Source organism: Nipponia nippon, unplaced genomic scaffold (assembly GCF_047370975.1).
Source record: "Nipponia nippon isolate SJK-2023a ecotype South Korea unplaced genomic scaffold, ASM4737097v1 scaffold_8, whole genome shotgun sequence".
NCBI classification, from domain to species: Eukaryota; Metazoa; Chordata; class Aves; order Pelecaniformes; family Threskiornithidae; genus Nipponia; species Nipponia nippon.
The window spans coordinates 9,843,784-9,871,076 of NW_028262402.1; the positions used below are offsets into that span (position 1 = coordinate 9,843,784).

At 38.7% G+C, this 27,293-nt stretch overlaps 1 protein-coding gene across 2 annotated transcripts in view; it reads left to right on the top strand.

Annotated features, from left to right (window-relative positions):
* The first annotated feature begins 22,870 nt into the window (after positions 1-22,870).
* The window catches only part of PRR16 (proline rich 16), a 175,594-nt gene continuing 171,171 nt past the window's right edge, over positions 22,871-27,293 (top strand). For both annotated transcript variants that reach the window (XM_087742030.1, XM_087742029.1), the window contains exon 1: positions 22,871-23,126. In XM_087742030.1, the coding sequence (XP_087598156.1) occupies positions 22,965-23,126 (162 nt within the window). In that variant the 5' untranslated portion in view covers positions 22,871-22,964. The remainder of the gene's footprint in view (positions 23,127-27,293) is intronic.

Here is a 27,293-nt window from a genome sequence, read left to right on the forward strand (position 1 = left end):
AAGTCTAGTAAACTCTGAGATACATTACATTATCTCCAGTAGAGACATTCACTTTAAGTCTGTCATCTTCTGATTTAAAAAGGACAATTAATTCCGTATAGTTTCATGGGCTGAGTCACATTTTACTTAAAAGATCCTTTTTGGAGTAACTACTAAATAAGTACAATTTTAATGTTTTCACAATCTGGATCTTCTGATAAAATGAAAAAAAAATCTAAAGTAATCTGATTGATAAGGAATTTGTATCTTCTTAAATCCCTCAAACACATCATTTTAAGTGGTGATCAATTGATATGCAGAGCAGAAGAATTATGTTTAACTGTGAGAAACATCTTTTTTTGCTTCTCACAGAGTGATTTAAAAGACTTTTGTATGAGGAGTAGAAGGCACAGATAATTCTCAAAATGCTTCAAAACTTTTTTTTTTCTCTGTTGTATTCCTGTGCTTGATCCCAAGGCTTAGCCAAGGTTGGTTTACATACATTTTGAAAAGCATAGCAATGGAGTTGTGTCCTGTCATGAAAAAGGGGCTTCATGTTCAGTGAATGTCCTAGAAACAAAGGCTCCCAGGATGCAGCTGAAGCTCACAGGGCAGGGACCAGCAGTGCAGCTCTGTGCCCTGGCCTAGAATTCTGCATTGTGCACTCCTTTCTCCTTTGCAGCCTAGCAGGGACATTAATAACATGGTGAGTGGAGTAGGTTATGAGCACTCACATGGTCTAATGTGCAGATGCTGTAAATCTCTGACTCCATTTTTGTGTAGGGTTCACAGAACTGGAGCCTTACTCAAAATCTGACTTGAAATGTTTAAAAGGAAAAATTAGCTTCCTGGCCCCAAGCCTGGCTCTGGTGCAGTGGCCTGTACTATAAGCTACTGCAAAGCAGGTGTCTGGAGTGTACATTTGCAGCATATTGACTTTTGCAAGGTTAAACATGATGTGTGAAGGGATGGATCTGAACTTATTAGATTACAACTGTTTAGATGCCTGCTTGATATAGCAGTTGATAATAAAGTGCATTTCCTGTGACGTGGATTCCTGTGACTTCTGCCAGGGATTAAATGAAACAAATTAGTTCCATCAAATATTATATACTAAAGTAACCACTGTAATTCTGTTGCTAACTGATACATTTATAAGTACAGCTGGCTTTCTATGCCTGTGATTCCCTGGTTTCTTGTGTTCAGATCTGTTAGGTCTGGGATGAATACCCACTGTGCTATTGTAAACACAACATTTGCACAGAAATACTTAAATTAGGGTAGAATATACTCAGAATACTTTAGAAATAGGGATTCTGACCAATCTGTCTTTGTGCTGAAAGATTTCTTTCTTGTGTCTTGGAGTGCAAGAACTTTGATAATGCCACTACATGTTTTCACCCACAGGATATAGCACAGTGTGTTCCCAGTCTTGACTCATATCTGTGTAGTTAAACTGGAACTATTGGTCACTAGCAGCTGAGATATTATGTCTTTGCTTTTCTTTGAATATCTTCATAGCCATGTGAAGACAAATGGCACGTCTGACCTGAGGGAAACTATCACAATGTCTTTCATCATCTCTTTATTAGCCTTCTCTCATGGAAGATTTGACTATCCCTAAAATCATGTATTTTAGGGCAAGTCAGGGGACTCCTCTGCCCTAGATGGTCAGTTACTAACCATTTGGCAGTGGCTTCATATAATCTCAGGAAAATAGTCATAGCATGTTTTTTTTCCAAAATGTGAACCAGTGTTGTTCCTGTCAAAAATATTATTTTCAACTAAGACAGCATTTTCCACCAGAAAAAAAACATTCACAGGAGATCTTCTGATGTTTTCTGGGAGACAGTGCCTGATGCTTTCTCTAATAGAGTATTGTAGTTTATGTAAAACCTTCATCAGCCTATTGGTTGGGATAACCTCTTTACCCTGTAACTGTTCGTTAGTTTTATCCAATCCTTCAAAGAAACATTTGTATGCTACTTGGTGCTGCTTACAGTAACTCAATCATAGAACTGAAATACATCATCAAAGTGATGAAAACAGGTGCTGGATATGATTCATAACCCTGATAAATCTTTTTTTAAACATTGCAGAGCCGTAATATTTCATATTTCCATAGCACTTTCCATGCTGTGGGTTGTGAAGGCTAAAATTTCCCATCCAGGAAGGCAGAAAACACAAACTAAATGAAGAATCAGAGGTGAAGTTTTCTTTAAAGCAGTTTCCTTTTAGTTTGGAGAAGACTGGTTACTTCTTTGCATATGTGTATGTAAAAAAAAAAAAAAAATCACCGGATGATAGCCTAATTACCATTTTTATCACTTTTAAATGTAAGTTTTCACTAGTCTTGTGGCAGTGGAGTCCAGATCATTATGTGTGGAAAGGTACAATTTCCTGTAAAATATTGCTTGATTTGAAAAGTGCCTAGAAAGCAGGTTTTTTGTATTCTTACATAAGACAACAAAATCTGGTTTACTTTTACAGCTTTTTTCTGCTTTCTGTTAATATGTGGAAAGAAGTCAATCATCCATGGAAGCTTAGAAAAAATGTTTTGAATTTCACTCTGTCCCAAACAGATTTAGCTCTCCCCAGTGTCTCCAGAAGGTTTTATTCTGGGTAGCTGTAGCTGTCTATCCAAAATGTCTTTCTTCCTAATCTACCCTCTCCATTTTTTCCCTTGTTCTCTCTGGAAACAAAATAGTTAACAAAAAGTATACACAAGCAAGAAGTAGCCTACTACCACGTCTGCTATAAGGTATTCATTCCTCTGCAGAATGTTTATTTGACCTAAAATTAATTTAGTGCTTTGTCTATTATTTTACTAATATGCTAAGTTGTTTTTTAGCTCAACACAGATGATCATAATGAATTGAGCTTGTTCTGTTCCCACGCTCAGTCAGAAGTGACTTGCAACTTATCATCCATTTCAGCAACAGGTGCCGAAGCACTCTTTCAGAGGAGCGGAGCTTCCTGGCTAAAAGCCAATGGTATATTCAAGTATTCTACAAGGGGAAAAAAAATGAAAAAAAAAAAAAAAAAAGACTTCAGAGCCCATTTTGAAAAGCTATAAAAAACCAGTACCATGACCTATCTCTGTAATTTCAATGTTTTGATACTTTTTTTTTCCAAAAAACCCCCCACTCCAAATACTATAAACAAAAGTCCCCCACTGACCTTTTCCTTTTTAAATGACTATTATTCTGCATTAAGATACATTTCCTAGTATATTTCAATGTATTTTTCAACAAGTCTAATAGCATTTAATAATAAAAGAACAGGATGTCTGATTACTGGGTCGACATGTTATTGCATAGTAACTTTAAAATATTCTTTTGCATTTGAGGTGGATAGAATCTATCCACATCTTTAAGTATTTCCATGTGACATCTCTGTCAAAATTAGAAAAGATTTTCTTTATTGATGTTAGTTTATTATTCAGCTAGGCAGACATCTGAAGTGTTAGTACCACATCATTTTTTCCACCTCTTTTTAACAACCCTGAATCTCAAAGACAGCATGTTACAGAAGGAGAAAGGACCAACATCTTTCAGATCAGTGAAGCCTCCTCTGTTTCATAGACCTGGCATTTGTTACACTGCTGAAGCTTACCTAGCTTATGGGCAAAGCCAGCATGCTAATATACTGTCTCTTAGATCAGCATCAACTAAAAAGTATCAGACTTTGGAAAGATCAAAATTTTCCCAGCCTAGTCAATATGTGCATATGATTCTGGGGCAATAGAATAGCCAGTTTATTCTCCAGCTGTACAAACAATCCTTATTACTTCAATTATTCACTAATTCTACCAGACTACTTGCTGACTAATCATTAGTGTCCTGCCAAAGGTTCACAAATTTGAAATGCACATTGAGCTGAGTATAAATATTTTCTCAGAAAAGTTCATTTTTTTTAAACTACACTGGTTGTTTTAAATAACACTGCTTGGAACACTTGCAGCAACATGAGTAGATGTGTTAAGAAAAATAATGATGGCAGACAGATTATACAACCTGCTGACACATAAACAACCTTATTTTTCTTCCTCATTCTATAAATTCCCTGCTACTCAGGCTCAAGAATAAATGACCACTGGTTTCCATTCGACATCATCTCTTCCCTAACAGATTGCTGCTGTTTGCCTTTTTCATACCCAGCAATTGAACAGGAGTTGTGTGTTTTCTACTCCAAAGCAGAAAAGGAGAAACAAATACTTCATTTGGAGTCACATAGATTCCTTAAAGACAAAAAATAGTCATTCTCTTGAAAGCACAGCTGCTTTTGAGAATTCAAACTTTATCCTGAAAATTGGTGGTGGTGGGTGGTTTGGGTTTTTTTGTTTGGTTTTTTTTTTTTTTTTTACATTGTAAGTATTTTTCTCCTGAGCCTCTTCCTTTTGGAGTAGATTTAATCTCACCAGTGCTCCCCATCACTTAAATTCTAATATAATTCCTTCTCACTCCAGAGGCTATAAAAATCAAGGTAACCTTCTAGCTTCAGAAAGACTTTTTTAATGGAATTTAAACTAAAAGGGAGAAGAAAGGAAGGAACAGTACAACAGTCTCTCCTCAGCACAGAAGTGTTTAATTCTAAAGACTGTGCTGATGGGAAAAAAGCCATACTACAGACTTCGTAACTGTAATTTCTGTTTGAGCAAAGACATATGTAACTAAGACAGAGACAAGAGCTCTCTATTTCACTCCATCTGTGATTCAAACTTACTGCTGATTCTGAGGACTATGCAAAAAACCTTCACATTTTTTTAGTCATTATCTATGGCAGTCAGGATCATAAAAGCTTTGGTTTCTGATAAAAAAGGAGGGGAGGGAGACTGATGCTCATGTAGGCTATTCTTTCCCTAATTTAATTTTTTTCTGTTTCCTTTCAAGTGTGTGGATTTTACTAATGACAATGATATATGTGGCTCCAGATTGTTGACTTTTGTATATTATTTTGTATTTTCACACTCAGGGAAAAATCAAATCAAAATATGGATTAAAATAATAATTTGTGTGATACAGAAAACGTGCAAAACCTAAAGTTAGGGGGTAAAATTAAGCTACATAAAGCCCCAAAACATTAAATTCCCCACCATTGAGGCATAAGGGAAGCAACTTGTATTTGAATGGGAATTTTCTGTCAATTTCTAGCCTGTCCCAAGAAAGCTTTCACTCTTTCTTCTTTTTCCATTTACAGGGGAAGGAGGGAAAACGTGTCTGGTAGGGAAGCATGGAGAATTTTATTCTTAGTGATAAGCAAATCTTTGCTTTCTTCCAGCTCTTAATCTGCCTACCTGACTAATTGGTGTGACACTGAAGAGGTCTTAAGACAAACAGATTTTGAACCTACTTCGAAGATACTAAAATTGGAAGGGGAAAAGGGGATGGAATCTGCTTTTAATTTCTGGTACTAAAGGAAGAGTTCAAGAAAATGACAAAGAAATTCATGGCTTTGAATTCTCTTGAGTTGCAGGGTATTTCTTTACAATGAAACTTCCAATGAGAAGAAATTTCCACTTTTTATTCATCTTTAGCATTGAAGTATTTATTGAGATTCTAAAAGATACTTACATTCTAACTTTCATTTCCTACAATGTTAATTAGTTTTCTTAACATATATGAGTATCTCCTGAGACATCAATTTGTTTTTAAATATCTAAATATCTTTTAAAACTGGCCAGTAATACGTGTTACTGTGTATTGTTCATTGATGTGTAAAATGCTTTGAGGTACATTCATAATTTGGACGCCTGTTCATCAGTGTCATTAAACTTCCATACTATGCTCAAAGTATTAGATTTCTGAAGAACACAAAGCACTGTGAAAACGAACACAAAAAATGTGATGCCGCTGAAGTGACAGCATGTTTGAAGGGATCAATGTTAACAGAAGCCAGTAACAATGGTCTGGGAAGGTGGGAGCTGCAACTGCTAAAAAATTATCTAGTGAAAGGTATCCCTCAGTCTGTGTAAAAGCAAGGAAAATATGAATGTATTTTTCTTGTTTGTACGTTGAGTCAAAAAATATTCATATTCTAGAGTTACTTTAAGAGAGGAGGGAGAGCTATAATGGAAGGTATAAATCTAAATGGATCTGTCTGAAGAAGCTGGCCTCTGTGGTGTGGCCAGATCAATGCTGATACTATGGAAAGTTACCTGAAACAGGAGCATATGAGATGAAGAATTTGAATAAAGGTTAGTGAGCTTGTGTGGAAAGAAAATTATGTCTGGCAAGCTTTTAAAATTCTTCACTAGGGGAGCTGTTGTCTAGTGAGGGATCTGAGTGCAGAGAGTCTGCAGGTCAGAGCCTGGATTCAAACAGGGCTGAAAGGAGAAATCTGCTCTGGGAACATCAGCAGAAGTCACAGTAAATTACTTTCATTCGAATTCCAGAAACTTTTCCTGAGCATCACTACGGAGGTTGTTATGGCATGATGTTTCCACCGACCTTCCTTCCATAATGTGTTAGAAGGACTTCTGAGGAACACTGTTGGCAACTAAAGCTCCAAGTGGAAAATCCTGTGGAGGAAAAGCCAAGGCAGTGGTTGTATGTTTTCCCTTTGTTCTGTGTGGTGCCACCGTGAGATATGTAGCATAGCTTAAACCAGATTTAGTAATTACGATTTACTGAGGACAAAATACTTTGCAGAAAACAAATTTGCAATTCTCCCCTTAAGAAAACATATATGTGTGTTCACACACAGGGATGTGTGACTGGAGTTGAGGGTGTTTTTTTTTCTGGAACTGTTAAACTCCTTCCGAATTTTAAAACACTTGCTCTCTTCCTTCTACTCCCAGTCCTTTCACTCCTTCTCTGACTTTTGTGGTCGCAATAATGCCATTATGCTAGTTTCCAGTGAGTATGACAAACTGTTCTAATTAAGTCATTTAAAACAACAGTTTTACTGCAAACATATGTGAAACCAAATGTGTTCTTAAATTAATTTTCTGCTGCTCTTTTGTGCAAATTAGATGGCTTCAACCATTGTAAGTGTGATTTAGGAAAGCTGGAGTTGTTGGAACCCACTGTTTTGTGACAAGAGGATGCATTCCTTGTTTACTGAAATATATGTGCTGGTAATATGTGTTTACAAGGAACATATTCAGTTTGTTGAAGTTTAATTCAACTAACATAAATATTTTACATGATACTGCTTAAAATATTTTAATCTAAGGAAGTGGATAACCTGTGACTTCCAAATGTAAAAGACTTTGCCTTGTTAATTAAAGAATTGAAAAGATTTATTCAATTGGCATCTATGGCATGACACAGATATTTAGGTATTACTGTAAAGACCTACTAATGCTTTCAGTATCATTTTTTTTATGTGTTTTAACTTTAACTGTTTAAATCTGCTTAGTAAGTGTTTCATTTCTGTAAGTACAGTGTTTGGTGATATAGCTGTCTGAAATCAAGATTCTAGACATAAAAAGCAAAGTTTTATCTAAACAAAAGCTTGTTTAAGTGGAAGTGGAAGCTCAGGAGTAGGTCTGCAAAAATGATTTAACCTCAGCATGGCAGAAATTAATGGAAGGCTCCTAACTCTTTTGTAGAAATGGTTGGTTTGAGTTCAGTGGTCAAACTTCCTATTCAATATTTAGGGACAGGTAAGCATTTGTGAGGCTGGTCCTCAACAGTTCATTTGCTAAATAATACTTTTCCCTAGAAATTCAGCAATTTGCGCCAGGCTACACTTCTCTCAAATAGGAAATCAAAATCTGAACTCTTTTGGAAGTAAGGCATACATGCGAGATGCTTATCGCACTTTCATTCACCCAGAGATATGAGGAGCCTCTTTCATTAAAACTGTCACTCTGCCTGAGGATACTTAAACCCAATCTGTGCTTCTGGGGCAGGTGTTGGAAGCCAGGTCTTTCAATTTCTTGAGTGAATGATCCTTGTGCTGGGTCTTAACAGAGTTTACAGCAGTTATGTTCTCAAATCCCTAGCTGAAATGGGTCTAATTTTGTATGGTATAAACAGAACAGGCAGAGTTCCTTGTCTAAAATCAGTACAATAATGAATGGAGGACATTAGTGACAGGAAAGAGGGAGCAACCTTATTTGCTATGTATTCTTACTTTAAAGTGATCCACAGCCCTATCACTTGCAGCTCCAGAAATGGCAGTACTTGCTTTCCCAAAGCTACTCTATCAGAGCTCATAAAAGAGTCTTTTTCCCTCCCCTCCTCAGCCTTCACATCAGAGCCTGTGGCATCCTCTCCTTCAAGCCCTGAAGTGCCAAAGTACCCTGACAGATCTCCAATGGAGGCCCCCAGGGCTTACCTGCAACCTTCCAGCTGTTGTTTGCAGAAACACAGAATGAGGATCCAGACAAAGATATGTCTAAAAAGAGAAATACATCATCTGAAGAAGAACTGTATGTTCTTGCACTTGTTTAAAATAAGAATGTCTTTAGAAAGGTTGAGAACCACTAGTAATTCAAGTGTATCTTCACTTCTGTCTTTTTGTAATACACGTCACTTTACTCAATGCACATAAGCTATACATAACGTGTTTGCAAAATAACCTTTAATTTACCTGTTAACTCACTTTTCTTAGTTTTTGTGTCTTTAAATCCTGGGTATGGCTTAAATATACTTGATTTAACATTTGCGTGTAACTTAACGGTGAGGACAATTAACTGTGTAAAAGGTGAGACCTGTGTTCAGGTCCTGGCTGGTTAAGAATAATATTTCTAAGATTAGAAATGAGTGGTGCAGGCTTCTCTGCAAATAAATGCTTTTATCATCATGCATGTGTGATTCTCAGTCCTGGATTTTCTCTCTAGATAACAAATATAATTATTCTAAGTGTTCACACAGTTTTAACAGAAAAGACTGAAAGCACAGTATGATTTCCAAAAGTTTCAAAGATCAGTGGTATGCATGTCCACCTGCACAATGGTACATACAATATGTTGTGCCATCCCTGTGTGGACGGGCACAAACCGCAGTTGGAAGAACTGCTTTGGCATCAGCAGCTTATGTACAGCTGTTTTCTCTCCTGGAGACTACGGGTCTCTCCCTCCACCCAGTGATGCAACTCACATCTTGTGACTGTTGTGCCTTGCCGGGGCATTGTTGGGCTTGCCCAAAACATCAACCAAATTAGGTACCGTAACACTGTGACTGATAGATCTCTTACAGAAGAATAGGCCAACAAAGTTAAGAGGATGGTACAAGGTCTGCAGTTCTGACAACAAGAGAGCAAGGGAGATTCAATTAATACCTGCTATTAATGCTTGCTTGTAAGAGAGTAGTAGTATGTGAACATCCATACTAAACTACAGGTACAATCTAACTGACAATATTACAATCATTAATAGCACACAACAATAAATTATTATGGGAAAGGATTCAAGAAACCTGAAACGAGATGGTAGATGAGAACAAGCTACCGGAAGCAAAACTTTTTCTCTGATTTGCAGCTTGTCTACAGCTCTTATCCATGAAAGGAGGAGACCAAGAATGGGCAGCCCTAGTTTTTCTATCTATACAAACCTGTTACTGAGAATCTTTACTGTGTGCATGGGTATACAAAAAGGAAGTAAATGCTTGTATCAGGTTGACTGAGAAGTGTTAAATATATTGCATGTGCAGTGCATAACTGATTCCTCATGTGCAGTACACTTGACCTGTATCCTTAAGGCATAAGTTTTATGGTCTGTTGGTCCCACAAATTTATCCATGAGAGATTTTGTGGCTTGAAATAGAAGAAAGCTTGAGGATCAAGCCACTGACATCCTTGATTAAGGAATTCTCCACAAAGATGAAGATTCAAGTCTCCTCAGACTTCAATATCATATCAGAAATTTCTGGGTATGCCCAACAGTGGAGTGTCTAATTAACTTTAACATTAGAAAGTCAGGCAAATGTGCAACAGCGACTCTTCTCTGAAGACCTTTTGATAATCTAGCAGCAGAACTGAAACTTGATCTGTGCATGACAGCCAACAGCTTATGTGATATATTTTAATATCTTAATGGGGTTTCACCTCTATGGACTTTAAGGCAACTTTGCTCCATCAAGGCAGATTCCAAAGACGCTCCTGATCTCTTCTCATCTGAGTACCCTTTGATATGGGTAGTGAGCAGAGCACACAGGTCAGAAAACTATTCTGGGAATGGTTGCTTGTCCTCATCTTCCATCTTTCTTGCTTGCAGCAGAACAGACCTGTCCAATGATGCTGCTAAACATATGTCTAACTCCTGAGCAAAATATGTAGAAACAAAAGTTTGAGTGTTGTGACATCAACTCCAAGGTACATGACCTGTGGAAGGGAGACCAGAAGTCACTGTGTTGCAGGGGGTCTCTTCTGTGTTTTACAGAGAAAAAGCACATAACCATGCTCCCAGAAGAATGGCTTATGTGTAGCACAAAAGGAAATACTAAGGACAGGGCTGTATCCCATGACAATAATCAACAGAAGCTCCCATCTGCTGGAGAACCACTTGAGAAGGTATGGCATTGTGTCCGTCTTTCCAATGCAGGACTACTATGATTTAGAACTTTGCTAGACATGGTGAGTTGTTGCACATTTTGGCTACAAGTGATCAGAGAATCCACTCAAAATGTTGAAGACCATAAAATCTTCCTGACTAAATTCAGATATACACCTTTTGCCACATATGGAAATGTCCTAAGGAATCAGAGAAGGAAGGTGTGACATTAAGCAGAAAAAACCTCAAGATTCATAAGGTCATAGGAAGGAGATAGTAGTATGATTTTAGAGCCTGAAGAGTAGGGCAATGACCTGCTCCTCATTGTCCAAGGACTGCTCTGTATATTATTCAATATTTGATAGAATACATTCATAGATTGCCATAATTTTGATTTAAAATATATGCTTTTATTCAGTAAAGCTGTTAAAGATTACAGCTTAGCCATTGTGGTTGTATGAATTCAATTTTTAGTGTAGATTAAAGTTTATACCTGTGATCAATCTTTTTTTTTTTTTCTTGATGTTTTATGTCATCTCCACTGAAGATAATGTGCAAAAAGTCTCAAAAAATGATTACAATATGGATGCACACAACCTCAATATTTATTATTTTCCTTAGGGAATGAAAATTCCATCTGAATGAGAATCAAGTCAAAAGGAACAAAACCAGATAAATAAAATAATTTTGGGAGACAGTAATACTGTGACTGTGTCTGATGCAAGAAAACTTTATACACTTACTGAGTAGACCTTTTCAGGTCTTGACTGTGGCAGGAGTATATTACATGCCAGCTGGAATAAAACATGAGTACTTTGGACATCTTCCAAAGAATTACATGCCAGGATATTGAAAGTTCCAAGTATCCCATCTTGCCACACAACTAAGCCAACACTCTTTCCCCTCAAGTCACTATTTTGTATCTAAGGGAAACAGAAGTGTAAGAATGGAAGTGAGTTTGATCTTAGCCAAAAGTGAATGAGTGATGTCTATTTGTTTAGGTCCTCATATGGTTCCTATCACTTAGTATTAAGAGTGTCAACCAAATATTTAAGAATACTAATTGGATTGACAGACTTTCTTCTCACTTTAGAGATGACTCCTGTCAACTTTTGAACCTATTAGAGTGTGTCAATAGTATCTGAAATGTTTGAAAAATTACACAAATACAGACTATCTGTTTAGTTTCATACAGCTCCATTTCTTATTGTAAAGTTTTAAGAATAATTTTTAAAATATGCTTCCTCCTTGCATGAATTTAAAAATAGCCAGGTCTCTAAAAGACAAATTCACCAAATGCTAGATTGTTCACCCACTAATAGGGAATGTGAGTTGGGTGAGACCATCATGAGTCAGGTTAGTATTACCCAACTGAGGATGTGTTGTTGCAAAACAAATTTTGACCTTTTGCATAGCTTGCAAATTTTAAATCCAACATTTCAGGCATTTCAACCACTGAAGCTAAGGGAAAAGAGATTAACAAGGATGTAAATACTCACTTCTACTCATTTCCACACTCAGACGTTTTGTCAGGCACCACCCAAACATGAGTTTGTTGACTCTCAAAGATCTGTACTTGCAAAAAGTAGGAATCTAAATATCTGTTCTTAAGGATGCTCAGCAGCCTCACTCCAGAAGGTGGAATCAGTATCATTAGGTTCCTACTTCCTGCTCAAGCCCTGCCTTCCAGTACAGCATGCCTCCTGGGGCTGGCACAGATGTAGCAATAGAGGACTATGTCCCTTCTCCTCTCTGGTGGCCTAAGACAGCCTTAGTGCTAGAACTGATCCTCTTTGTCTGTCTCAGTGGATCCAGTACGCTGAATTTTTGAGCTGTCTTGAAACTTTAGAAGTATCAGTGTCCAGTTTGTAAACATCAGTTAAATAAGCATTCAGAGCTTGTGTGAGTTTGATCCTATAAATCAGAATTTCTTGCTAGGAGTTCAAAATCTGGGCTCTAATCCCTCCTCTGGTGTCTAATTGCCACAGGAACATGGAGTAGCCCAACAGTTAAAACAGTTATGATAGTAAATATTTTAACAAGTACTAAGTAAAAGCAACAGTAAATATAAGAACTTAAAAGTCTGAATCTCATGGCTTATCATGTGTATCTTTTGCAAGATAAAAAGTAAACAGAAACTGAGTAACCGAGCCTTCTAATGCCTGATTTGGCAGTGCTGCAGAAAAACAAAGCTGAGTCACCTTACTCCAAATGATACTTAAGAGAGCCATGGCAGTTAATTCTGCACAGACCCTTTTTTGGTCCATGATTTGAGATTCTTGCTTTTGTATGTGTATGTGTATGAAGTCCTGTCAAAGGCAATGCCAAATCAAAGAGATGATTTTTTTTATATTCACCTCTGATTACTGTACAGCTTATACTCATCTTTTACTCCTTAGCTTGGTGAGTGCAAAGACTTAGAATCTGTGGCATGCAAAAAACATTTCAGCTGTAATAAACTGCTGCACCACAGGAACAGACCTTAAGTAATCAGAAAGTTTACTAGCTTCAAAAGGCATCACATAATAGCCGAGGTTTGATAAAAATTTCAACACTTTAGAATAAATGATCACTGGAGAGGATACTGGAAATGGGGGATGCATTTTTCCCCATTTCTTCAATAAACATCCACAATAATGACATCCTTCCTGTTGCAGAAAACAGAATTGAATGTCAAAAATCTTAAACAAGGCAAAAGTTACAAGTTCCGTTTCTCACTCTACTGTTTGAAATTATATAGATGAATTAACTCCCTTACGCAACCCGCACAACAGTAAAGTGACTTCTGTTTTGACTTGGGGGTGCTCTGTGAGAACAGAGTACTATCTAAGTACACCCCTTCTGTAAATCTGGAGAAAGGATGCTTCATCTGATAGACCTTGAGACCTCAGGTCACCCTTTGGCTCCTATACAAACAGAATTGAGCATATAAACCCAATCTTTTTAAAGGAATCTCTCTTTTGTACTTAGATTACTTGCTTTGTGCAGTAGCAAATGATTAAGAAACTACTAACTGTCTGGATCCCAAAATCATAAATGCAAGTAATCTGTCCAGCAATTTCTGTAAAACTTAGATTTACATGTGAATTTAAGAGAAGGCATAATTGCATGGAAATTTAGGAATGGGATTATAGATTCCAGTGTCTGTCACAGCAGAAAACAACTCCCTTGAACTTCACAGAGGAAGAAGAGATGGTCTCAGTAGTAGGCTAAGGCAGGCCAAACTAGCTGTAAACTGGGTAAACTGTTGGCTTGATCATCCATTTTATCAGATTACACAGGTTTAGGATTGTATTTGCTTTCAGTGCCTCTAGTTTAAGCAGCTTTCAAATCAGAAGGTCAGTGCTGTAAAATATTTATGGAAGCTTTAATCAACACTTCAGTCCAAACAATTTGCAAAATTGAGTGGAGTTTTAAGAAGTTTCTAGAATCCTTTGTAGTTCTTCCTTTGTTCTTTGTTTGTTTGTTTGATTGTTTTTTTAATTCAAATACTTACAAGGTTGTTGATGTCACAAATTTACAAAGGTAAATTATACTAAATGGGGCTTATTGGGTTTGTCAGGCACACTACTGATGCATTATTTTTCAAGTGCAGAAAAAAGAATGGAAATTATCAGAGACACACAAATGAACATGTTTATATTAAGCCTTCTGATCTTTACCATTTTATCTCTAGATGAAATCTGAGTTGGTGTAAGAAACTTCAAAATGGTGCTAATGACACAAATAAGGTATCTTCAAATGTTAAGTGCCTGAATAATAACAAAAGCTAAAGAAAATTCAGATTGTTCTTCGTTTACTAATCTCTGGATAACAGAGCAGCCTAGGATTGCTGTTCCTATACAAAATAGTTTATTTTAAAGCAAGGGACCAAAAAATAGGATTTTCCCCACGTTTCAGATGGTAAATGATACATGGGAATTTCTGTTCATTCGTTGTGCTAACACTTTAAAATTCTTTTCAGAGTACAGTTATTCTATGTAAGATCTTCTAAAGCATGTATATTCAATGCTAATTAAATTTAGCATTTTTCAATGCTAAAAAAATTCAATATAGGAGATTTATATGGCAATTTACTAAATATGGTACTTGACACCTGTGCCAAAATTAATTTAGGTATAGTTATTGGCTAGATAGAAATATTCAGCAATATAGTTTTAGAGTGGCTGTATGGATTGAGACCTCAGGAACAGAAGCGTATGTGTATTGAGTAAGACATAAGGTCCTTTTAGCCCAGTAAGCTGTGTCTGGTATTGAATTACTCCAGAAACAAATGACAGTAGCACAAAAACATAGCACATCCCAAAGAAACTAAGATACAGAGCCTTCTTGTGATCTGACTTTCTTTAGACAGAAGTTATATCTTTCTGCTAAAAGATAGGATTGGACATACAGAAGAGGTGTCACAAAACAATTTTACAGATGTTTAGACCAAACTCTCACTTTTTAAAGGAGGCTTGTAAACTGTAGGTCAGGCCTTCAGGTAATATAAGGCAAGCATGTTACTGACAACTTTAATTATGTTTTTTTTTCTGAAAGTAGAACTGGCCTGGTTTTCTCTCTACATGTTACCTACTAATCAAGTGTTTAATGGCTTGGCTTGTCAAGCAGCCAGCCTGTATTTGAATGGTAAAATTCAGTCTGATCTGGATTCTCTTCCTAAGTTTTTGCAACATTATATCCCGCTTAAAAAAAAAAAAAATAAAAAAGAGTAAGGTAGAACTGCCTTTTGCTGTCACCTAAGTGCTACTAATTTTTCCTGATGCTCGCCAAAGAGATCAGAAAGTATTCCACTGTTTTGAAAGAAAACAGATATTGAAGGTAAAGAAAAAGTTAAAGTTCTGTCACTGTGTTGGTTTTGTACCTTTCAGCTGGGATTACAATCCAGAGTGAATAGGCTCTAGAGCTCCTTTTTCTGAACCAGTAGCTAAAAATGGACCGGTGGTAATTACCAAGGAAGCAAATGGCACGCACTTGATTCTGAAGATTTCTGTTAGTAATAGTTCTTACCTAGGGAGAAGGGGACTTGTGAGTTTTCCCAGCACAGCTGCAGAGAATTGCAGATTCTCCGGAACAAATTCAAAGCTGAGGTAAGCAAGAACAGCCACTTTGTTTGAATGACTGGTGGATGAGACATTTGAATATCCACTGAAAATATTACTTCCTTGAAAATACCTGGCATCACTTCTCAAAGAAGCATTAGATAAAATGTACATACTGGTGTGCTTCACTGTGCAACTGACATTTTAAAGACAGGTCATAGGTCCTGAGAAACTGCTAGAAATGATGTGACTGATTCCAAGTAAATTGACTGTGGAAATTTACAAGGAGATTGTTTCATAGAAAATATTGTTTACCATAAAAAAGTATAGTGGAAAAGCATTAATGTACAAATTAATAAAAGACGACATTAACATTATATAATAATTAGTGAACACTGAATAATGGAAAGATCACATATTTTCAGTTACCACTATTTGAATTTAGGAGTGGAATATGGGAATATTTTTCTATAGTTTGGAAGATTCTGACTGGTGCCCCTGGGTGCTTGGGTCCGTAATGTTATGCGCTCAGTTCAGCGAGGCATGGACAGAACCAGCATGTTCTCACACCACCACTTGGAGAACAGTCAGTACCTCAAAGGACTACTTGGCACTCACACAATCCAGTCATATGATCGTCAGTGAGTAATGGATCCTTCCCATTTATGTTTCTGGCTTCTTTCTCTTAGTTTGTACCATGGCTTTTAGCATAATTCGAATCTGGGGAGTAGGGGAGGAAGTGGCACAGATTCATTGTCTGTCAATAGATAATTCATCAGTCTAAAATGAAAGCCTTGAATGTGTGAATGTTCACCTTTGCTTTATGGTGCATGACACAGAAAAAATAGTTTTTTAATTACAATAGCTGGAGTGGGCTTTGAAATAGAGGTTATATAAATCCACTGTAGGCCTGCAAGTTAAAGAATTGCAATTTTTACCTTTGTATTCTTGCTGCTGTACTCTAGTCCTTTTCCATATTTGGGTTACTCATTTAATCTGGCATTTCTCTTGCTCGGACTATTCTGATTCTGAGGTGCTTTAGGAAAGAATCCAGCCAGTGCTTTTCTTGTGTGCTCCAGATGTTTGCAATAACATACTACTGAAGTGAATGCCAGAGGTAAAGGGATATTCCTCCACAGGAAATACTTTGCATCTGACAGCAGCCAAGAGCTCTTCAGGGAAAAAAAGGCACCATTTTGTTAGATGACAGTTAACCAGTAAACAAAAAAGTAATCTCGGAAAAATTAGATTAAGTATATAACTTCCAGTAACTGAGTTTGAAAAACAAGCATACGAAATGACTAATATAAACTATTGCTTTAGGATTACTGCAGAAACATATTCAGCCACCATTCTCCTTTCAGTCTTCCCACTTGTTTGCTTTTCAATTTTGAAGAGAAAAAAAGAAAATTCTACTCCTTGCAAGCAATTATGCAGAAGGTATTCAACAGAGAAAAAAAAATATATTTTATCTCCCATTATTCCTATAGTTTAAAAACATTTTGATGGATATTTGCAAGAGAGATGCAATAATCACAGTATAATCACGTTTTTCCTTCCCTGACCCATTTCCTTTCTATTTTTTTTCATATATAGTATTCTATTGATTTGCATTAAGACAGCCATTTCTTTTAATTCTCTCCACCAAAAGAGTGGACATTGAACTGAGTGTTTACTGTGAGAGCAAATACATTTCTGCATCTTTCAAGGATGTGTATGCATATAGTTCATTTTTCTAATTCTCCCACATTAAATTAATAGATTTTTTTTTTTTTTGCTTGCCTATCCAGTGGGTCACTGTTGAGTCAAAGCATTGCACAGAGAATTATTTACACAATGTTAGAAGCCTTGCTGTAATATGAATGGACAAAGTTCATATAAGTTGGGCAAAGTTCATAATACATCACCTCTGGGTACTTGTATTCTGACTGAATCTGGTTTTATTATCCTGTCTTACTAAATCCATATGCTGTACTCTGTTGAATTTTACACTGAAAACAGAATCTTTGTTGAATTAAAATAAGTCACAGATATAACTGACACTCATATTTTTGGTAAGATACTCCATTTCTTTATCTAGGTGCTGAGGGACTAGTTTGCAGAAAATAAATAATTTAATTTCTTTCTCTTGTGTACTTTTCAGAGCTTTTGACATTTTTTGAGAAATATCATTAGTTAAAATTTGACAGAAAAAAAGGCCACTGCAATTTAGTGCCTGGGGAATACCCCAGACAGAGGATAGTTCACTTGCTATGGTTGTTTTACAGCTCACCAAGGAACCCTGACAGAACACAAGTGGTTCAAAGAGGACTTAGTTTCAGCAAGTTTATCTTCCAGCTGGGTAGTATTTCTTATTTCCCTGTGAAGCGGTAATAAATCTTGGGAGCTGGCATTCCAATACAGAGACATTAACAGATTTTCCTTTGAACTGTGTTAACTAATGTGACACTCCATCCCGAGCAGATTGATGGAATTGAACATGAGTTATGCATGGGAGACAATTTATTAATATTTAAATATATAAATTCTTGCATATATTTTTTAAGTTAGGCCAAAATAACTAAGTAATTTCTTTCCACAACATCACTCAACAAAGGATTTGCCAGATTAAGAAAAGTAACTTTTATTGCCACCCTGATTATACACATTACAAACATCTTGCAATGAAAATGGATTTGGATTCCATAAATCTCTGCTCTACTTTTACCTCCAAAGGAGAATAATATAGTCTAAGCTGTGTATTCAGTTTCTTAAAAGCTTAGCTCCATGCTTAGTTCTTCTCTACAAATAATCAGCCCTGTACCATGTTTACCAATATGTAAATCCTTATGAGAACTATGTGTGGATTGTGCACTTGACTGAAAGCATGATATGACTGATTTCATACTATACATACGGTCTGCCTGATTTTAAATCAATATCAAGGAGAAAAAGGTTGAAGAAATAAGACAAGAACTTGGTGTAAAGGGTGACTTTGCCTTAATCCTGACTTCCATTATGTTTGCTAGTTACTGTTTGGAAACAAGCCCTCTTAATTCGGAAGTATGTAGGTTTTGTGTGATCCTGAGTTTCTTTTTAAGGGAATAACTTGTTTTTTAAAAAGTGAAATAGCATCATGGGTCTTAATTATACAACACTTCAGAAAGTGCTTTTAATATTTTCCTTTAACTGAAGAGTCTTTCAGCCTCTGTCCAAATGAACTACCTCTCTGTAGTTTGGAGCGTAAGCAGCCAGTGTGACTTCCTCAGCATAACTGTTAAAGAACTGCTTAAGAATTAAGAAAAGGACACCATATTCAGTTAAATATGGGATCATTTTGGAAAGAGATTGTCCCACTGTTTTTTTTAGGACAGAAAAAAGATGAAAACCTGTGTTTAACAAGTACCTGGAATATAAGTTAGTGGCATTGTACTATAGCTTAACTCACCTTTTTTGATTTAACTTATGATTAATTTTGAAGATTTCAATGAATATTTTAATTAGCATGTGTCCAATATGCAAGCCTGCAGCAATTGAATTAAGCTTTCTTCCACAATTTCATTTGGGATGAAAAAGACAGGTTTGGTGTTTCAGTGCTTCCCTATCTTGTATGTGGAATATTTCCTTTAGGGACAAATTCAAAAGAGGGATAGAAAATAAATTAAGGTTTTATTTTATCATTCCCAAAATTAGTTAGCTCAGCTAGGTATCTTTTTGCTTTGTAAATTCTTTAATTTTGTTTGGAAAGTTTGAAAATGTTTAAAGTAAATCAGAACATTCAGATTAAAAATGTTTTGTTTGACCTAGAAGACTTTGTTCAACCTTTACCTTTGATAAATAGCACAAATCCCAAACAAAATGCCTTCAACAGGCAACAGCAAATTAATATTTAATTAATCTATCTGAAATACTAATGAATTGGGGAAAATGGGATGTAGTTCTACATACATAATTTGTAAAGGGCTCATTTGGTTTTTATTCTCATACAAGAATAAGTATGTAAGTTTTTACGGTGCTGTATCAGCCCCTCCCAAGTAGGTAAGCATTTGGAGCTTTTTTTTGAATTTTTTTTTTTTAGTAGGAGAGAAGTGACTAAATTTAAAAGTAATTACATTTCTGTATTTCTCATATGACTGGTCTGGCTGATTCTCATGAAAAATTATCTCTGTGATTCATGTACGTTTTATGATTACTCATGATTTCCTGCATAGTTTCCAACTCTCTTTGTGACTCCACACAAAAAATAAATAGCATAAATAAAACAGCATGATAAAATCTCTACTTTGTGTGTGTGTTCAGTTCATTCTATTTCTAACACTGGGCTGAGACAGAGGGTATTTTTTTCCAAAAGGAAAAGTGCCATCTACTGAATCACCAAGACAAAATTTTGCAGCATCTTGAGAGATTTTCCTGAGAAACGTCCTCTCCAATTACTGATGAGTCCAAGCCTTACTCAACTTGGGAGCTTTAATGAGATCACAGCTGACAATGGTATAGTTGAATGCCACATTACTTCACTATGTATTCATTTAATATGTGTTTTGTTTTTGTTTGGGTGCTTTTTTCTGGATTAAAAAGTGTCAGTGGAAGATCAGTGAACTGCACTTTGAAGGTCTTCAGCTTTTAATTCCAAAATACATTTCTCCCCCAAGATGTCTAGGGAGACTTCTTGTGCATCCTCTGCATCTCCTTAACGGCCTACAGAGGTCAGACTTCCAGTAAGGAGTTACTCCTCTTTTCCCTGATTAGCCACTTCAGGTTTGGTGAAGGTACAGACAGAAAGACTTCAAAAAGAATAAACTGATAACACCCTGATAAGTTACATTTACTTGCAGAGACAGAAGCAAAAGAAATGGAACAACTAGTAGATAACTTTGCTATGGGACACTACTTATTAGTTAACTGAGACATGGTTTAGCAAGGTATAGCACATTTTTTAAAGGCATAAAATTGCTTTCAACACAAATAGGACAATGAACTTTACTCAGGACTTAGAAAAGCTGTCAGTTTTTTCAGGGCTAAGCAGTAGATACTCGGAGGAATACAAAATATCAACCACTATATAATCCTGCACAGCTCTTAGAAGAATGCCACTGCAAAAGTGGAGGGATGGGTGAAGTGGACATGATTTATATCTTCAAAAGTTTGGGAAGTCTCCAAACGTGGTCACAGAATTAAGGAAATTTGATAATCACAGGATTATGAGTAAAGTCTTGTCATAACTTAAAACTTACTGATAAGATAGAACAGGAATCAATTTTCCCATCTTAAAGTAAAAATGTTTAGCAGTGAGAAGTGTCAAGACTTTATACAGAGACAATAATAAGGTAAGTAATTGTGTAGGAAAAATATGTCTAATCATGAATCCTCAATTAGGCTAGACAAAATTCAGAGGGTCTGTAGCAGATCTGGTATTAATTTTGTGACAATGTTTATGATTTCTAAAGAAACGTAGTAGAAACCATCCTTTACCTATTTAAGCCATGTTAGGTATAGGTATGTACAGTGTACCATTACAGAGTATCCTTAACTTGTGTCAGAAAATAGACTTTTTTCTCTAATTATACGCTGGATATGTGCTGGATTCTATATGGATAATTTCACTGATAGCTTTTCATAAATGTTTTCTTTTTTTCTGTTCATACAACACCTTTGAGGAATAGAGGAATAGTATTCAAACATATTAATTAAAACTTACTCAATAACTTGTGGGCTGCTTTTTTCCTAATTTAGTGGAGACTGCAGTTTGGTAATTCAGACTGTATTACTTAGCTAGCTTCAAAAATCATATGATATTGTTGCTCATACAGAAACAGCTGAGCAAAAATAACCAGCAGAAATGCTTTTAAAAGTCAGAGTTGGAAGAGCATTTGCTTTGGTGATATGAAAAAAATCTACCATGAGACTTGAGGAAAGCCAAGAGGAAAGACACGGGCTCTTCTTGAACATGGCCTCCTTGGAATTGTTTAAAAGGTCTGTGAGGCACTCAGGGAAAAAAAAAAAATCCAATATATGCCCACTAACAAATTATTTCGGCCAAACACCACAGGTTTTATAATGGTAAAAAGTGGAAAGATAATTACACCTAACCCAAGACAGTAAGAGGTGCTGTCAGCCCCTGTCTATCCATATCCCAGTCTCACACCCTTCCCAGAGACAAACCGTTCATCACCAAGCGAGATTTTTACCATGTGCAGACACACTGCTCTGGGCAAGGTTTCTGCTTTTCCTCTCCTGCTTTAGCTAGGTTAAAACATCTCAGGCTGCCAAAACTCTCAGAAGCATTTACAGCATCAAAGTCAGTTGCAACCATGCAGGGCGATCCTCGAAGTGGGGCTTGGCAGCATGCCCTCTATTCATAGCTAGTAGGAGGTAGAAATACCTAAAACAATTCCTTTTACCTGAACATGCCACCTTTTGCAGTAGGACGAAAAACCACCAGAGGTGAGTGATATCTAACAATCTCTTCCTTTTGCCCGACAGATTGATCTCTGAATAATGCTAAGGAAAGAATGTGTTCAAAAGCAGCACTGGCCTCTACTTCAGAGAAAGAGCCAGGTAGCATATTCATAAAAGCTATTCTGGCTTATGCGCATTTTTATTTCTAACTGCTGAGATGCACAACCTTTACTGCCCGGCTAGAATAGTGTATACTGATCACTGTGTGTTTGCAGGGCAGTATATAGGGGTGGGCAGAGACCCAGAAGTGCTTTACCGATTTGGTGGCATTTACAAAACACTGCACTTCCTATAGTCTCCTTACAACAGCAAAGTCCAAAACGAGCACGCTGCACCCCAGAGAAGCCAGAACGGTTACTTTACAGTGCAGAGGTGTTAGAGTGTCACCTCCCAATTATGACTTTTTTCACCAGAAACAGGCAGTATTGTTGTCTCCGACAAGAATTTTGCAATGAGCCAGCCACTGAATGTGTTTCTTTTTGGGGGGAGCTGTTTTGGCGGGTAAACATTTTTCTCCGGCAGAGCTCGCGCAACCAGCCCCCGCTCCCAGGGACCACCGGGGGGGGGCTCCGGGACGATCCAGCCCCGCGCACTCGGCCCCGCCGGCTACCGGGCAGAGCCAAGGCGGCTAGCGCGCCTCTTCCGGAGGGGCCGCCCTGCCTCCCCCGCCGCCCGGGGAGCGCGGGCGGGGGCGATGCTGCGGGCGGGGGGCTCTCCTCCCCCGGCCCCTCTCCCCGGCCGGAGCCGGAGCTGGAGCCGCAGCCGGAGCCGGAGCGGGCGGTGGCGCGGGCGGGGCGAGGCGCAGGCGCGGCGCACGGCGGGCTGCAGCCGGGCCCCCGCGCCGCTCCCGGGAGCCGATGGCAGCTGCACAGCGCGGCCGCCCGGCGGAGCGCGGCGCGGCTCGGCGCCCCCGGCGCGGGATGCGCGGGCGGGCAGGCGGCGGCGGCGGCGGCGGCAGCGGCTGCGGCAGCTCCGGGAGCCGGAGGGACGGGGCCGGGCGGCCGGCGGCCGCCGCGCTCGCCTGACCTGCGTGCCCCCCTGGCCGCACCGGGCTGCCCCGAAGGATGTCCGCCCAGTCCAAGGGGACCGCATCCTCCTCCTCGTCGCCGTCCGAGGGGCCGCCGGCAGCCTCCAAAGCTAAGGTGAAGGAGCAGATCAAGATCATCGTGGAGGATTTGGAATTAGTCCTGGGGGACCTGAAAGACGTGGCCAAGGAACTTAAAGAGGTGAGAAGCGGAGGGTTGCGCGGGCGCACCCCCAGTCTGCCCCGCGGCGGGGCGAGCATCCCTCGCCCCGGGGCCCTGCTGCCCCCGGGGCTCCGCTGCCGCCCCCAGGCTCCTTCCACCACTTCTTCACCGCAGATCGAGCAACTGGTGTCCGCGCTGGGCACGGAGCGGCCCCCGGCCGTTCTCCGGGACGGGCGGCTGTGCCTTGCCGCAGCACCCGGCGGTCCGGAACAGGACGGGGCGGCGCGGCTGGAGCCCCGTGTCCCGGGTGCAGTGGGCCCCCGGCGCCAGTCATGCTCCCCGCGGCTGCGAGGCGGCTCTTCCCTGGGACTTCCCACCTCGGTGCACCCCTTCGAGCTTTTATTCCAGGGAGGCCGGGAGTGCCTCTCCTGCGGGGACCCAGCTGGGCGAGGAGGGTGTTCGGGGGAGCTGCGGGACCTGCAGCCCTGCCCGATCCCGGGATACGCGGGCCGGCATCCCGACGATGGGAGAGGCGCCAGGAGCGGCTCCACTCCCGCTCCAGCGGGTTTAACTTTTCGGCTGCACGGTGCAGCCCCATGGCAGCAGCCTGGCTCGGATCTCCGGGCCGATGAGGCCTGAGGGGTCCCGGACCCCCCGCTCCCGCCGCCCTGGGCGAAGGGAGTCGCTGCCCAGCTCGGCAGTACCGGCGTGGCAAAGTCTGCCTCTGCAGGCTGCTTTACCGGGAGCTGAGCGCCCTGTTTATCTTGCCTATCTGGCAAGATCGCCTTTGCAATCTTCCTTTTGCCTGTGGCAAGTGTCATCTCCCCTAGGTTAATCTGCAAGTGGAGTGCGATTACCGCGGGCATGTTCATAAGCAGGGAAATGCTGTAGCTGAAGGAAGACAATTTGGCTGTCCTTTTGGAGATTTCCATGTTGTCTTGATTTTGCTACACAACTGGTCGACAGATGGTTGGATTATGCACCGAAATTCAAGTCCAGAATCTCTGTGCATTGCTTTATAATCCTGTATTTGACATTTATAACAGGCTGTGTTTTTTTGCTATCAAATATTAGTTTTCTATTTTAACAACATTGTCAACAAGTTTCATTCAACAGAATTTTGCCATCTGAGGCAGTCTGAAATTCACCCAGTGCTTTGTATAATGTTGAAAGATGTATAAACACACGGCTCACTAATCACAGCTGTTAGACTTCTTTCTCACCCACAATTCCAGATTTCTCCTTCTTTTTTGAAAATATATCTATAATTTCTCTTTTACTTAATGTGCTGCTGTCTGTGCTTTGTAATTTTTTGAGGTATTCTGAAGTGGAAATAAACACTGTTTGTGGGGCAGTTCTTACAACGTTTTGAAGACTGATAGAGGAAACTGGCTTCTGTTGCTGCAGAAGGACCTGGAGAGGATGTACTGTGATCTGTCCCATGAATGTAAATCATTCTCTGCATATAATCAGTCCTAGCTTTCCGCTAGTAAGCAAACAAGATCACTGTAGGTGGAGGTCGTATGTCATCATTTACTGTGGCATGTTTTATCTAAGCAAACTTGTCTGTTCTGGTTGACTGCATCTGTGAAAGAGAACTGGATTTAACTCTGCTTGGTGGAGAAATGGCTTGTGTGGAACTCCTTTTCCCAAGTAGAGTGAAATGTAAAAGGGAAGTTGTAGAGAAATGGTAATGTAACTCTCTTAGGTACTATGTACCTGTTGAAGGGTGGAAGTATTGCCAAGAGCATCTATTTTGAGAAAATAAAACTATTTTTATAAACAGGGTAGTTAAACCTTGTTCGTAACAACACATGAGTTTTTGGATAAGGCTTTTCTCTAAATATGTCTTACAAAGATGATAGGTGCGATAGTCTGACAAACAAGGGTTGCATATGCAATTATCTGCTTGCTTGCAATATTATCATTATGAGTATAAATACACTTTTTATGACATTAATTTTGAAAAGTCCACAGAAGTTTGCCATCTGAGTACCTCCAGCTGTCTGCCTTGTGTAGTATGGACTAAATCTGTACAAGATTGTACAGAGGCATCTTGATGCATCTGCAATGTATACCTTTTTATGTGAAAGTGAGCTAATTGATGATATTATAAGCTAATAATCAGTCTCTTTCATAGGTTGTTTGTAGGTGTTAGAAGGCATTGACAGATCTTTCCTTAAAGCTTATAGGAACTTGGTCTACAGTCAGTTTTGGAGTATTATACACAGAAGTATAACTGTGCTTCATTTGTGGTTCCTTGCTGTAGGACCAGGCAAAGTGATAAACTAAAGGATGTTAAGTTTGCACTTTCCATTTTCACTACAAATTGTGTTCTTCTGCAAATGTTTTGGCTACCATATTTTTTCACTGGGTTTTTGCTGCAGTCCAACTGTTGTGCTAGAAGCCTTTCTGTTCATTCCTTTTTTTTTTTTTTTTTAATTAGGAATATAGTATTCTGAAAGTAGCCTTTCCTTCTTTTTATTACTGTTAGGTTAGAAAAGACTTCAATTCTGCTGTAGTGGTAGGGTATGAGGGCTTTTTTTGTGCAGTTACAGTAATATTTAGTTGTGATATTGAAAATACGGCATTTGTAGAACCCCCTTTTTTTTTTTCCTATTTATGTCTACCTATTTGTTACCCTTAAATATAAATTATTGAATTATTTATTAGTTTATACTTAATGTAGCACTTTAGGTATTGGGGTAGACTGGATGTCCTCTCCTAGCGTCTTTCAGTCTTCTTTTGTAAGAGTTTATATTCAAAGTACTGTCAAATTGAAAGATAGCTTCATTGCTTCAAAGTGAACTGTTCCATAACAGTAGGGAGTATGGCTGTACAAGACTTCTATGTCTTGTTACATTTAGCTTGTTACAGTTTACTTACATTAGTGTATTTGCATCTGCCTTTTGTTCCAAAGCTTTTTCTAATTGATGCATTGGCATTTTTTGTTTTTAAAAGGGGGGAAGGAAGGAGTGGACAGAGTGTTAAATCCAGATGCACAAACCATGAAGCTTATAAATTTTCTGTAAAAACGCATGAGTAAATCATGTGGATTAAAACAAGTACATGTTAGGAGTTACTGTGTCTCAGAAGTGGAACATCTGTCTCTTTCCCTCCCCTTATTTATTGGTCTGATTTGCTTAGGCTAAGGTAACCACGAAAGACTAAGGATGAGAGGGGGGGTGACTGGGAGACATGTTAGGATGGAGTGGTGCTAAGGCCAGAGTCTGAGCTCATGTATGGCTAGGTCTCTCTAGGGTGCAGTTAACCAAGGAGAGACTTGGCCCCTTTTGTCTCCTTGCTAAAATGAAGCATAGGGTGGGTGTGTACCAACAGTGGCATGTGTTTTTGTGCTGGAAGAAATTAATGGATTTAAAATGAATTGAATGGCTGTTATTTGATGAATATTCCAAAGAAAAATCAAAGGGGTGCCAGAGGATTGAGTAACACTGACTATTCCTTTAGTCCAGGCTATTTCAAAATTAAGTTGGTGAAGACTTAAACATTGATTCTCCTCCAGAGGATTGGATAAAAGACCTTTTTCTCTGGAGTCTGTCTAGAACGATGGCTATTATTAAGTTTTGCTTTGCAGATGATATTTATCTGTCTGGTACCTAAATAATGACGTGATGAACACTACTGGAAACCAGAAGACATGTGCTAATTAAACTATTTTGAATGTAAAATGCATGATGTAGCTCTAATGCTCTGATGACTTCAGAAGGGATTGTAGGGGGTGTGCATGCACACCTGTGGACAGCAGGGCACAGAGATCTGTATCGTCTTAATACTGATATTATAATTTTTAAGACTTCTCTGCTTTCACATGTTACGGTAATGTTGCACATTTCTGTAGCCTTGCACTTGTTTACATTACGGAAATACTTAACTAAATCATTTGATAAATACTTTTTGTAGTAATAAGAATTCATCATGCAGAGCAAATTCCTGGAAGTTATGTGAAACATTTGCATAGCTTTTAATTGGCTAAATACGCTTCAACCTTTTATCGAAAGGAAGCAGCTGTGTAGCTATTGCCAATGTTTAGAATAATCCAAAATGGAGGTGCAGGAGAAACAGAAGTCCTCATAGGCATTGCATATGCATCAGTAAATTTCCAGTCTTTCCGAGTCTACCTCCTCTGCTTTAAATCCTCAAAAAATGTCTTGCTGACAGAACAAGTGAATAATCCTCCCTCATCTA